We start from the raw sequence: 14763 nt of genomic DNA on the forward strand, positions 1-14763 counted from the left end.
TTTCATTCCACCAACTGTTGGGAAACCTTTCCAGTGAGACCAGAAGCAGAGTGCGTTGGAGTGATTTGTTTTCTTCATCATACCAACGGTCACATTGAGGAGTTGACTGCCAGGAAGTTGTGCGTGTGACTCATGACTCCCTCTTGTCGTTGATCTGGAAGGCTGGTAAGAAAGAGAGTGAGTAGGTGTGATTAACACCATAGGGATCAGGTGTGTCTGTTTGCTACTGGTCTCCCTGTGTTACACCCAGTGGCCAGGTGCCATTGAGACACCAACTAGAAATGGCACCACTTTCTCACAGTGGTTACACAATAGAGAGGGCACAGTTCATTGCCTCCTATACCCATGGTCCCTTCCCTTCTCTCCTTATCCCTTCTCCTCCCTTGACCTCTCTCCTCCTCTAAAATCACACACTGGGATTATGAAACTCAACTGGCCAGTTTGAAAAAACTCCACTCTTCTCCTCTCTCCCCCTCTCTCCACTGCCCTCCTCCTCTCTCCTCTTCCCCCCTCCTCTTCCCTCCTCTCTCTCCCCCTCTCTCCACTACCCTCCTCCTCTCTCCTCTTCCCCCTCCTCTTCCCTCCTCTCTCTCCCCCTTTCCTCCTCTCCTCCCTCCTCCCTTTCCTTGTGGAATTAACAGGGACTTGTTCCCTAGTTAAGACGCCGGATTGAATAAAAGGATTGATGTATTGATCAAGGTCACGAGTCCCAAAGCAGACCCAGGAGATGGGGGCTTATCCAGGCAGAGAGCACAGTGTTGTTGACACTCCTGTTGACTGGGACAGCATGTGAAGGGTTGGGCGTGTGCCCACTGTGTATGTGTGTGTGTCCGTATGTTTGTATTTGTATGTGTATTCCTATATCTGAGTGTGTGGTGTGTGTCTCTGAGTGCACGTGTGTGTGTGTGGTGTGTCTCTGAGTGCAATTGTGTGTGTGTGGAGGTGGGGGGATGGGCCTGGCAGGGCAGCTGGCAGTGGGAGCATCTTCTGGAGCCTCTGTGCCCTGTGGACATCCGGCTTGGCACAGCTCCCCACTGAGACAGCTGGGGCTGTGGTGGCAACCAGGACAGGGCTCAGCCCCTGATGGTGCTCAGCTGATCCAGCCCCCCAGAAAGGGGGGGGGGGGGGGGGGTAGAAAAGGAAACAACATTACATTTTGGCATTTTGGCCTGGGCAGAGCCCAGTGGTAGTAGCCAATGGGAGAGCAGTGCAGGGGGAGTGTCCGTGACTGGCGGTGGGGCAGTATTGAGTTGAAGATTGGGGTTAATCAGAGCTACTGAGGTGGATGACAGGAATCAATCGCAGAGCCGGAGGGGGTATCTTAGGGGTTAATACAAGCCAACAGCAGAGCAGAAGAGGAAGGTGAGGGGTTTGTGTCAGCCAATGGGAGATCAAGGGAGGTGAGGCACAACCTCCTTTCCCTCTTTCTGCCTTTTGGCCTCGTTTGTCATCCTTCCCCCAAAATGGCCGTCTCAGAGGAGAGATCAGAATAGAAGCGACACATCTTCACATCCAACATTCTTCTCACCTCATTGACCTCTCATATCCCCATCTGTTACCCTAATGCTTGCTTTTTTCTCCTCAGCTCTCGTTGTCGGTGTTATATTGACTGTAAACCTTGGATAACACATAAACTTAGAACACAGCATGCACTGGGATTCTGAAACGCACACCAACAGTTAGTTGGGAAAACTGGCACAATACAGACTGGCTGCTGAGCCCACTGATGCCGAAACGGATCCGTTCTGTGGTACCGTCGGTACAGACTAGCTCATGCAGTGAACAGCACATCCATGCATGAAGAGGGGAGTGCTGCGTCAACGGTCAGGTATGCACGTTCACACAGAAGCTTTGTGTTCCTCTAATATCCAGTCTCACCATGATGTGCTGTGACAGCTTCACTACCTTCATATTAGACCTTTGAATGGGGCATGGGATGACGGGGCCACTGGATTAGACAACATGAGAAGGACACACCCTCAAGCACACAGGCCAACACACACTCACACTCAATGGCATTCATGCATACACAGATGCGCGCTGGCATTCACACACCCACACACATATGAAATCCCGTTGACGTAAAACAACACTTTGGCAGTCATATGCCGGGCCCGCGGGCAAAAATGGGCATTCGAATCCTAATGTGTGCACACACTTCCAAGACATGCAGAGAAACGCACAGGAATGATACACACAGCCCACCGCAACCCACAGTCCTATCCTCTGCTGGCTCCGGCAGGTCCTGATAATAATAAGCTCTTGCAATCCGGCACGGATGTCTACGATAACAGCCCCTGCCCCTCCCCCCCTCCCTCACACTCCTGAACCTCTTTTGCATCCCTTAGTCTGCTGAAGAGCTGAGAATGACAGTGTCCCGCCCATTGTAACAAGGGGCGGGGGGCTATGAAGGATGCATAAGCGAGCAGAGGAGAGGGGAGAAAGGGGCTGTCATGATTGGCCCACGCACCCCCCCCGGCTAACTACCTGGGATGGGAGCACTTTGTTAGGGCTCAACATGATTAATTACTCACTCGAAGGAGAGAACTTTATTTCTTGCATGTGGGTCACGCTGTACTTACCTAAGGTGACAAAGCCTTATTAAGGCTTTAACATGTCAAACCGAACTTTAAGAGATAAACAAGAAGTGGTGTATCAGCTTGTTAGACAAGGGACATTGTGTGACTGGAACACAGCTATTGTTTGTTATTATTATATACTTTATTTTGCTTGTGTGTTTTCCTTTTGTAAGGCCTTAACCTCGTCAGCATGTCTTGGTCTTGGTCGGTGTTTGGGTGTCTGGGTTAGAAGGGGAGGGGTTTCAACTGGAATCATCCAATCAACAGGTCCCAACCCAGAGTTGAGTTACCAGTTTCCAAGCACTTTGCATACATTTTTTTAATCAAAATGTACTTACAAATTTTTTTGGTTTCAAGCTTTAAGATTTTATACATGGTGGCTGCGTTTCAGGATGGTTTCTAAAAGGTAAAAGAGCTGATGGTTTTCAGATGGCTTCTGAGCTACCTTGAGCTACAATTCTCGTATGAAATGTGGTATATAAATAAAGTCTTACTTACTTACTTACTTACTTCTGCTAGAATCCTTCCTTGATAATCGTGTGCGATGCAACCGATGTAAAGAACTGTAAAATGAGCACAACCTTCTCATCTGTAAAACGTATTCCACTGAGGTGGAGTCTGTGATTTTACGGTGTGAGGTTCCCAATTCATTCTGTTTGCTTGCTGTTTCACGTGGGTTGGTTTGTTGTTCCAAAGGCGCACATCAAGTGTCTCATGGTTTAAAGTTCATTTCCTGTTCACTTTTCCGAACCACCCAACTTCAAGCCTACTCCTCCTCCCTCTCCCCCCCCCCTCCCCCCACCCCCACCCCCACACGTTTCCAGGCAAATCCCCACACAGCACACCAGTCCATCCTCCTGTCTAGTGTATACCCAGCTTGTCAGGACACAGATACAGAGATGGCAGACGGTCCTAACCTCTCCGGACCCAGGAACTCTCATCTCCCGGAGGTTTTTCTCCACCTGCAAGCTTTACAGTATGCAGCTCGGCTTTGCGGCCAGCCCTGAGCGCAGCTAAAGAATGTGTTCCACATGTCATACACCAGAGTCCTCCAGTGTGTCAGACCAACTGCTGTCAATGGAATGCCTGATAGGAATACACTATAAGCTGTTCAGGCAAGCCTGAACCTTGAGTAGGAGGGGAAAGCAAGGGGGGGGAGGTGAAGGGAGGGAGAGGATGAAGGGAGAAATAACTGCCTGTATTGGCAAATTCATAAACTGACCGGCCAACAAACAAACATGCACGCACACACACACACACACAGTCAAACTAAAAAGAACCTTTCGGGAACTGGTCCTGACACTCATGCATTTCTCAATAGCCGTGACCGATGAATGACCTCTAGCTTTTGTTACCAAGGTCACATTTTTGCCATTGTGCACGATTAGTCCTGAGGTATGTAATTTCATTTTCAAGAGCGGTTAATGGTTCATAGGCATGAGGCAGAGTTGCATCTGACATGGGTTAGTCCATATCTGGGTTGATCTATTCACACCATAGGCAAACCTTTGTTTTACCTGTGTCATTAATATGGTCAAAGGGTATATTAACGTACAATTACGGTAAACTCTCTAAATCAGCTTCTTCTCTCTTCATCTCTTTCTCTCATTTTACTATTCTCTTTCTATCTCGTTTTCTCTCTCTCTCTGTCTCTTTCTTCCCCCCATTCTCTGGCCCTTTGTTTATACCCAGGGCTGTACTGTGCATTGCTGGTTGGTGACTGACTACAAGTGATAAATCTCCTTTCTCTTTTCCCTCGCTATGCCTCTCTACCCCTTATTTCTCTCTCCCTATCTATTTCCATCCTCTCTCTCCCTCTCCCTAGCTCTCTGTACCTCCCATTCTCTGTTTCTCTCTTTCTCTCTTGCCTGTTGACACAAGGCAAAGCCAAAAGTTCAGGTTAAGAAAAATTCCCAATTTCACAGGGTTCAGGGCGGATCTGGGAGAGGTGATTTAGAGGGGGGCGCTCCTCATCTGTAGGCCTGGACAAACAGCTGGAGGGGGACATGCTGGCTCTCTACAGCCTCAACGTCGGGGGCCTCAGTGTGTCTGTGTGAATGATGGGTTGTAGTAAGGATGATGGATGGATGGTGAATGGTCTCCATGCATGAAATTATGGTGACACAGAATACCAAAGGAGTTAGCTGGGGTCTGTGTGGGGGGGGAGACACAGACACAGAAGTCAAAAGACTGCCTCGAAGAGATTCAGTCAAACAACTGTTATTTCCTACCAGCAATATGGGCGGGATTGGCTGGGAAATGTATCCTGTATGGAACTTACTATTTTGAGAAACGACATCCTTAAGAGGCTGAGAGTTTGAATCACCATGGCCTACTTGGCAGTTCCAAGGCAGTTATGTAAGCCTAATAGCTTTAACACAATGCATGATGTACATAACAGATATCCCAGTCCCTCATATTTACTAAGCTCTGTGCTAACACTGTAAACGCATTCATTTCTGTGGTGTACATATTGCCTGGTTATAGGAGCAATATGCTCCTTACGGCCCTCGCCTGAGTTGTTGGGTAATAAAAATGTAATAAAAGGAAACAAACAAGCGGGCTGAAGTGACTGCTCCCGTGGGAACTTCATCTTAAACCCGCCATTTCTTTGGTTGAACATACAGAATGGTAAACGTTTCGGTTTGACGTGTTTGCCTCAGGCTGTGTCCCTGAGTCACCGTCGCTTCAGTTACTGAACACAGACACTCCCTTCCACTGGCCAAACTAGAGACACCGTTCAACAAACCTGCTTTACAAGCCCAGAGTAAAACAACTTGGTACCTCTCTCCCTCCTCGTTTGCCTCTCTCCTCCCGCACGCGTTTTCCATGTCCCCTCGTTCTCTTCTCCCCAGCCCACGCCGAAATTACATTCTGTCCTTCGACATTTTTTCTTTTCTTCAGGTAAACAAATTAGGGAGCAAATGAGTTGAGATGAGAGGAGAGGGCTGATGAGGCGTGACAGAAGGAAAGGGGGGAGAGGAGAGATGAAGGGCGGGGCCACGCAAACAGATGACGGGCGAAAGCTGGCGAGAAGGTGGGGGATGGAGGAAAGAGACGGAGAGCATATGAGATAAAGAACAAAAGTCCCAGAAACTTGGCCATGGGAGATGAATGAGTCCAGATGTTGAGCGTCTTTCATCATTAGTCACTTAGACCCAAATGACTCAGCACAAAGCCTAATCCTACACTATGATAAACACAGCATACACAAAGACACGCAAACAAACAGTGAATGTAACATTCGCTTCCTTTTGACTTCACCTCAAGGACGTTGTGGTATTGACTGGAGACTCTGTTTCAGGCTGACATCAGTGTAGATCTATACCACTCTAGAACATTGTGTCTTCTAGTCTGTAAACACCACCACAGTTCCCCTGCCTGACCAGGCTAATTGTATCCGGACAATCAGAACATCATAAATAAGCAGAGAAGACAGATGCGAGAACATGGAGTGGGGTGTGTATGCGTGTGTGTTTGTTTGTGTGAGGGGAGTGTGTATGTGTGTGGTGTGTGTGTGGTGTATGTGTGTTTGTGCTGGGGGGGGGGAGAGTATATGCACATATTTGTGCTTGTGTACATCTGTGTGAGTGGATCTGTGTGTGTGTGGGTGTTTGTGTGTGTTTATAAAGGTTTGTTCATTTGCTTGTTTGTGTACATGTGTTTGTGTACTGTGTGTGTTTGGGTGGTTCAGTGTTCTGCTCTAGAACATCAATCAATAGAACACACTGTGGCAAAATGAATAATGTGGGGAAAAACACAAAATATAGGAATGAAATGAAGTTATGGCAACATCTCAACCTCCAAATCATGATGTTTCTCAATTGAATCCTCTGATAATGACACATTACTGTAATTTCACTTGATGATCGTTGTGTTCAGTTCCAATGGACTAAACTTTCACCATGTTGGTATCTTGTAAGATCTAACTCACTTTAGCCATCTACATGTTGATGTCTGTTCCAGCCCCACCTGACCCTGAAATCAACACACCAGCAAGCAACTTAATGCACATAGAAGCTCTTAGTCCTTAGTGGCCTATGGTACTTAGTGTGGAGATGAGACCAAGCTGAAGGCTGCATCCATAATTAACCCATTACTGTCAAGGCAGCTGAAAAGCTTGACATGTCCTTGCTTGCTGGTTTTTACCTCATCGTTTATGTTATGTTCTTTTGTGTTGGACCCACGCCTGCATCCCTAGTTCACCTTTTTTCTGATCTCGGGGGGGGGGGGGGGATGGGGAACCGAGCCTAAATAAGTGTACGTGTGAAAATGTGTAAAAGACATTGGAGAACAAGCAGTCTTCTGTTTCCCTTGTCTCTGTTGAGGGGGGATTTCTCATTTATTTTGATGTCGTTGGAATAAGACTGAGCAATGTCTGTTTGGCGGGAGGCCAATTAAGGCTATCTACGTTCAACATCATCAAAGCATGATCATTCTCTCTCTCTCTCTCTCTCTCTTTCTCTTCCCCTCTTCTCTGTAACTCTATTTCAGACTCCAACAGCAAATTTGTCTAAAATTAGAAACTGGAATACAGGGGCAATTAAAATGGGTAAAACAAGGTACCAAGACCAAGAGAGAGTGAGTTACAGTAAAATAAAAAGAGAGAACGGGGGGAAAGAATGATAGAGGAAAGAATGAAAAAGAGAAAGAGAGATAGACAGAGGGAGGGCCACCGAGAGAGACGAATCCACAGAGTTAGAGAGGTATAGAAAGAATTGAGAAAGAGACATGAACATAGAGAGAATCGGAGGGAGGGAAGGAGACAAAGGGAGAATACTGAAAATACAAAGTAGAGTTTTCCTGTCTTTCCTGGCAGCTCTCATGTCAAGACTGCAGCCATCTCCCTAGCTCTGCACCCCGTCCAGCTGATTGGGCCTGAGGTTTGGATGCTGCCAGACACCGAGGGGTTCAAAGGGGCGAGGAGAGCCTGCTCTTATCTCCAGCAGTGGCTTTAAAGCATTAACATTCACCCTGCATTGAGGGGCTTCAATACTGCATCTTTTCAAAGAGATAGTTTTAGTGTGTGTGTGTATGTGTGTGTGTGGGGGGGGGGGGGTTGTATAGTTTGAGGGCATGAGTCCTACGTTCTACAGTCTGTTATCATAGTAATAATATGATGGGTTTTCAATAATAATGTAACTCTGTATCAGTGGCATTACTGTGATGAGTCTGGTGCAAATGGATAATTGTAAATTGTAAAGTGGATTAGTGTGTAACAGCAAACCCCAATGAATACATACAAATCTTCATGTACTGTGTCCCTCAACTTCAGCATCAGCACATTTTAAGCATTAATGTGAGTGTAGCTTTTTGTGCTAATCAAATCATACAGTAAGTGGGATCTGATAGGGTATTTTAGTGGAGAAACCAACTATGTTTTGGTTGTTTGTCGTTATTCTCAATGGTGATTCCACAACCAAAATCCCAAATCAGGATCCACCTCTGATAGTCGCGCTGGAATAATAATGACGGGGTGAAAAGTCAGCGACGGATGGGATTTTTAATGAGGACAAAAGCCCATTGGACCATCTGAAGCCACGTCTGACCTGCCTCGCTTCCTCTATTGACTCCTTTGCGTATTCCCAGGAGTATCTGGAATGATATTCTTTGAGTTTCGGCCGCTTTTGGCTGGTTTTGCTTGGAGCCCCTGCAAACAAGATGGCCTCCCTCCCACGTCCCTGAACATTTAAACCCCTCGCTTTGCCTAAAGCAAGCTCTCAGCTTTGCTGTCGAAAGGTCAGTTGAAACAAAATAAAAAATGCAAGGTAGCTACACACACATCCCACACAAAGCAGGCGTTCAGCACTTTGAAACACAAGGCAACAGCAACTTAGCATGCATTTGCCCGGAGGTATGTGTGAATCGAAGAAAGATACTTCCAAGATAACACTCCCACTCTCTAGCCACGTACACAGGCTTACATTACAGGAACTACACGTCATGATGCAAATGTTTAGATGTGGCTAGGATCATTCTGAAAAGCTTCTGGTTGTTGTGAGGTATCTTCAGCTGCAATGCTAATGATTACAATCCTGTGCCTCAGTGGGATAAAAATCCATTAGTTTCAAGGTTCTACGTCTCCAAACGTTTGCATGCACCTCTCGCAGGATTCTGAAGGGGATGGAGATACAAAAAAAGTTTGACGTGTGTATGTTTTTCAAACAACTTGAAGCGTATCATCACTCTAGAACTTTCTGTACAGATGAGCATGCTCCCAAAGAGACGGTGCAGAAGAGGGTGCTTCAGTACAGCTACGTTTCTTGTTAGGGGAGACTCTGTGTCAGTCTAATTTCTGTTACATTAGCCGACTCGTCGCAGTCATCTGGATACACATACAAGTGTGGCTGTGCTCTGGGTTCCTGTGAAGGTGTGCTGGGGGCTGGATGACATTAGCTTGGTCCTAACCAGCCTCTCGTACATTTCATTTGTATAGTCTGTCCTCGCTCCATTGACAAGCATTGACTTCCTTGTAGGCGGGTACTCCTACCTGAAGTTTAAAACTATTGGATCTGCCCAGAGCCACTCTGATCTGCCATAACCAAATTGCTAGCGTTCGCCTCAGCCAACTCCTTCACCACTACTGTAACAGAGCTAGCTGCCGTAGCTGGAAAATCAAACTGTTCCCTAACCCCGTGGGGAGGGCCACAACATCATGGCCACCAACAAAACGCAGCATTGCTACAATGGACCGAATGGCTTCGCTCGCATCTTTCTCCGCCTTCATTACGGAACTACAACACAAACTAGCGCCACTCCCTCTGTTTGCTGATTGGCCGGTAGAAAATTAACCGGAGACATCTGACTTACGTACCTCATGGCCAGACCTAGTACAGAAGCAAAATCTAAATTGAGCGGAAGTACGTAGGAGGGCAGAGACAGGCTAGGATGACATGGCTCCAGGAGTAAATGTCATGTATTAGGGACCACGCAAACAAACACACACTCACAGGTACACACTCAGACACACGTGGGTACACACACCCACACAGTAACACACGTCCTTTGGCAGCCTGTGACTGTTGGAGTACGGCTCATGACATCATCAGGAGGGGAGTTTTATCAGTGCCCAATCTGCAGCGCATAGAAGACTCAAAGACTGTTTTGTCTTCCGTCTGCCTACGAGACCCTGAACCTGTGGATTACCTTCCAGCCAGGGGGTATTTGTTTACCAACGCCCGAGTCTGTGGCCTTTATCATGACAACCTGCCGCTGCACGGAGGAAGTGGCTTACTTTAGGCTTATCAACAAGGGAAGAAAAACAACGCTTCTGGTAATCCAACTCTACTCTGATAAAGTGAGACCAAGGAAAGCATAGGAAAGAGGGTTTAGGGAGCAAGTATAAGAGGTAAAGTGTTTGAATTCGGTAGGACCTATACTAATCATACAGGGTAATCATTTGGGATAAACAATTGCAAAACCATGGTTCAGTCTCAAAAGGCTTTCCTTGAGTCCTTGTCCCCTTATCCAACTAAATGTCCACGTTAGTGTAAATGAAAGGATCTCACATCTTCTTGTCCATGCTTATATGGATATGGAAAGGCCAGTTGGTAAAGTTTGGGGTAGGGAAGGCAGAGTTTTAAGATCTGGCCTGTGTTTCACCAGCATGCAGTGAGGTTCAGGCCAACCCCAGGCTCCTGGCTCCTCTCCCAGTCTTCCCCTCTCCTTCTCCACCTCTAATTACCCACCCACCCCTCTTCCCCTGGCTAATTGGCCGATAAAAAATGAGGATGGCCTATTCACCTAGTCTGAGTGCTGTGCCACAAAATGGCAGCTGTGTGGATTAGGCAAGTTTATGAGGCATGGTGACACCAGGACAAAGTCTTGGTGTTATTAATCTTTGTCATAAAGTCCCTCAAGTACCTTGGACTGGAGACGGAAGTGAAGACTTGTTGACTTCATTGACTTTTTAACCCTTTTCTCCTCTAAAGTTCGCTAGATTCTGGCTTGAATCCTTAAAATCAATCATAGTTACAGGACCATACCACCCAGTCAGTCCAGTCTGCTAGGCTGTAGCCCAGGGTCATATTTAAGTCTTTCAATATTGGGATTTTGTTTGCACACTGTAATGCTATTGATTTAGGTTTTACCACCATAATTACCAATTCAACGAGCTAGTATAACACAAGTCGACATCGACAAGGTCATTGTGTGCCCACCTAATGCTCTGTAGCCTAACTGATATTTTATGCATTCAGAAAGGCTCTTTTTTGTTAGTTTGTTTTACAAAAGCGAGTTATTTTGTTGTTTCTTTTACGTAAGGACGTTGTAAATGAACTTGTATATATGAATCAACTTACTATAAATCACAGTTCTCACGTTTTTTGAACCGCAGTAACACAAATGAATCAGCTATTTCGCTTGAACTTCCCTTCCCTTGTTATTCGTTGTGGTTGACGGTGGCTGAGCTCTGGATGTGAAAGGGTGTTTAAATAAGCACCGCCTTTTCCGGCCCCGGCAAAAGACCAATGAGCAGAGCCGATACAAGCTGATGGGATGTCGCGTCAGCTGCTATCGTGTCGGGATTGGAATGTTACAGAGTAACAATCGGAACAACTGAGCATTTGGTAATTGGACACTAGGATCAAGGAATTCCTCCTTTTCAACGTTTTCTGTGTATCTGAGAAGTCAAATCTTACAGCGGCGCGAGGTCGTTGCGCTAGTTTATTCTCTTGCCAGGCCCTCTTCACCGATGAAATTATTGTATTCTTGCGTGTGTGAGGGTCTGCCTGGGGATTATAAATAAGAGAAATGCAGGGATTCGTGCGGCTACAGTTATACAGATGAACTGCTTTTTTCCCAGGCTCTCTTGTCTCCTGTCCAGTGGAACCATGGACTGGATCCCAACGTTTCCACACTGACGGCGTTCTACCCTGGTCAACGTGTTAACGACTTTACATCTATACCGCGGGATAGCGTACCTATTCAGTGTTCGCCGTGGCAGACAGACCCAGGAACCCCCCGCCTCTACTCCACGAACGAGAGAGTTGGTGTTGAGATCTCGGACCTCTATTAGATTGCCTACCCAAACGAATTTTTCAATTTGAATACAACCAGACACTAGCCTATAAAGGACACAGGCAACAATATTAGGAAATCTTATATTTCGTTGGTATAGATCACACCGGAGAAGTGCAATAGCTACACCGATTTTTGAAATGGTCCAAGTAGAATAGGGGAAGCGATAAAATACATGTTAAATCGCCCACATGCTCTGGATCAATCGCTGGATAGGGGAACGGAATACGAACACGGGGGAAAACGCGAGTTCGAAATCCTTGCAGGCTGGAAGATGGCGGAGCGGTGGAGGTGGTGAGAGCCTAACTTTGGGCCACTTGAAATTTATTTGTAAACAACTCGACCCTATTTGTAGGACACATGCAGGCCAAAAAACGATATTTAATCCTGCTCTCCGCCGGTGCATGTCTAGTTCTACTGTTCTACTTTGGTGGGGTCCAACTTCCAGCTACAGGCAGGAACCGGCATGACCGAAGCCGCAATGGATATCGCACGGACCAGCCATGGCCACACTTCTCCGACCCGTTACAACGTTTCTTGCCCTGGGATCAACTGGACACAGAGGAATACAACCTTCACATATCTCCCAGGCAGAAGAGGGACGTTAACACGAGTGTTTACAAAGGCAAACGATGCCGCATGGATTCGTGCTTTGATTTCTCTATATGTAAAAAGAACGGTTTCAAAGTTTATGTCTACCCCCAGCAAAAGGGGGAGAAAATCTCAGAAAGTTACCAGAATATTTTATCGACCATTGAGGGATCCAGGTTCTATACATCTGACCCGGGACAAGCTTGTCTATTCATCCTGAGCTTGGACACTTTAGATAGGGACCAGCTCTCGCCACAGTACGTGCACAATCTCAAAACCAAGGTCCAGAGCCTGGCTCTCTGGAACAACGGTAGAAACCACCTCATATTTAACCTGTACTCGGGGACATGGCCGGACTACACGGAAGACCTTGGCTTCGACATAGGACAGGCTATGTTGGCCAAGGCCAGCATAAGTACAGAGAACTTTCGACCCAACTTCGACGTGTCCATCCCGCTGTTTTCCAAGGAGCACCCGCAAACCGGCGGTGAGAGGGGATACCTGAAGTACAACTCCATTCCACCTTTCAGGAAATATATGCTGGTGTTCAAAGGGAAGCGGTACCTGACAGGTATTGGGTCAGACACGAGGAATGCCTTATACCATGTCCACAACGCGGAGGACGTGGTGCTCCTCACGACCTGCAAACACGGAAAGGACTGGCAGAAGCACAAGGACGCGCGCTGTGACAAAGACAACGCGGAATATGACAAGTGAGTTATGAATGATTTGTGTAAAAGCCGGCTTTGTGTGTGTCTTTCTCCTATTGATGATGTCTACTTAGAGCTTTTACAGTACATCTTAAAATATGATGGCCCGTAATGGTGTTCTCTCATGCAGAATATGTGTCCTAGCCAATGGTGCATCGTGTGTGTGTGCTTTTGCGAGCAGCTATGAACCCATTTAGAGCCATTGACCGTCACTCTCGTTGACCAAAGCGGGTTATGATCCATCCTTGGTCCCACCCCCTAACCCCTGCTCTCTTTCAAGCGTGAACGGAGAGCTCTCCAGCCAGTCAATTACCTCTCCGGGTTTGCGTAAATCAGCGCGGTCATCCCCCCCCCACCTCCTCCCGGAGGAATTCAGCCCACTTCACACAGATATCGCAGCCAACCGAGGATACGCACGGACATGTTTGATTTGCTCAATACTTCATGGGAATTAGGCTTAGCTCACCCAGAGAGTGGACTGGAAGACATATTGTTACCATGTACAACTAATACACGTACCTATCCCGCATACAAGAACCCTGATACAGCCTAACTATCAGTCACTTGTAACTACAATATCCTGACAAAATTGTGCAACAACCAGAAACCAATATGCCATGGCTATAACTAAATATATAAATGGTGAATATAATTAGTTTAGAAGTAGTGCGCTCAGATTGAGGAGACCTCAGTTCAGTTTAGGGGTGTCAGTGTATATGTCAGTCCAAACCACTCAGAGCAGTGGTATGCTTGATATGGTAGTAGGCTATTCACTGTCAGACTGCTGCAAGGTTTTGTTAAGAGTGACTGGGTTTTTTGGAGGGAAGCAATGTCTACTTGAATTCAATACTTTGTAAATCCTTGTTCAACTTGGGCATGTAAGGACCCAGACCCTGCATGGAGGAAAGTTTGAATGACAGATTCATTAAACACTACTAAGTCAATCATTGGTTGATACAAGCCGAGTGATGGAAGCTTTGATGGGACATCGGTTGAGTCTCAAGTCTGTCATCATTCTTTGTCTTTATGGATCTTGAAAAGGAGAGACAAGGGAGTCAGGAAAGCCACTTTCAGACTTACGAGTCAGATAGCTTGCCTGCCTATGACACACACTGACATACATCCTTCACACTGACACATACATCCTACACACACACACACACACACACACACACTCAATGCAAATATGCTGCTTCAACATCCCCACAAGTGGGTGCTTGTCCATTTACCATCCTTCTTTCCTCTATCTCTCCCTCCAATCTCATCTTTCTTTCTCACTGTCTCACATATACACACACACTGACACACACACACACACACATTCAAGACACTCTTGGAGTCAGGTCAGCTCTCCTCTCGTGTCCTGAGCCTGAGTCTTGGCTGGACTCCCATGTCAGGCTGTGTCTGCTGGTGTCAGAGCTGAGGATGGCTCACGTGTCCTGGGCCAGCTGCTCCAGGAGGAGAGTGTTCCCAGGGAGCCAGACTCCCGGCGTACGCACATGGAACATTCTAAGGGGGACGACGGGTGCAGGGATGTATACAAACGTGTAGTCTTCCTCTCCCCTCTGCCAGCGACACTACGTCGACGTGTCAACAGCTCTGCACGTCCTTCCGCCCTTTCAACTCCTGACCTCTGACCTTTCAGCCTCCTCTTGGAATGTGGCCAGGGTGAGATCTGAGAGCTTGTTGAGCACGCGCGCGCGCGCGCACACACACATGCTCAATGGCAAGGGCCTGCACCGTTAACTCAATTGATTTCCTGACTCCCAATCACTCCCAATTGGAGTCACTTGTTCCACTTCCATCCAGGGACCAGCGTCGATAAAGGGGCCCATTCATTGGAATGCTATCCAATCAGCTTGGTG

The 14763-nt window shown here is 46.9% G+C and overlaps 1 protein-coding gene across 1 annotated transcript in view; it reads left to right on the plus strand.

Annotated features, from left to right (window-relative positions):
- The first annotated feature begins 11100 nt into the window (after window positions 1-11100).
- The window catches only part of ext1b (exostosin glycosyltransferase 1b), a 65350-nt gene continuing 61687 nt past the window's right edge, over window positions 11101-14763 (plus strand). Inside the window, exon 1 of the mRNA XM_084696314.1 lies at window positions 11101-12901. Coding sequence (XP_084552440.1) covers window positions 11958-12901 — 944 coding nt within the window. The 5' untranslated portion in view covers window positions 11101-11957. The remainder of the gene's footprint in view (window positions 12902-14763) is intronic.

The sequence above is a fragment of the Hypomesus nipponensis genome, chromosome 4 (assembly GCF_054491055.1).
Source record: "Hypomesus nipponensis isolate SF chromosome 4, ASM5449105v1, whole genome shotgun sequence".
NCBI classification, from domain to species: Eukaryota; Metazoa; Chordata; class Actinopteri; order Osmeriformes; family Osmeridae; genus Hypomesus; species Hypomesus nipponensis.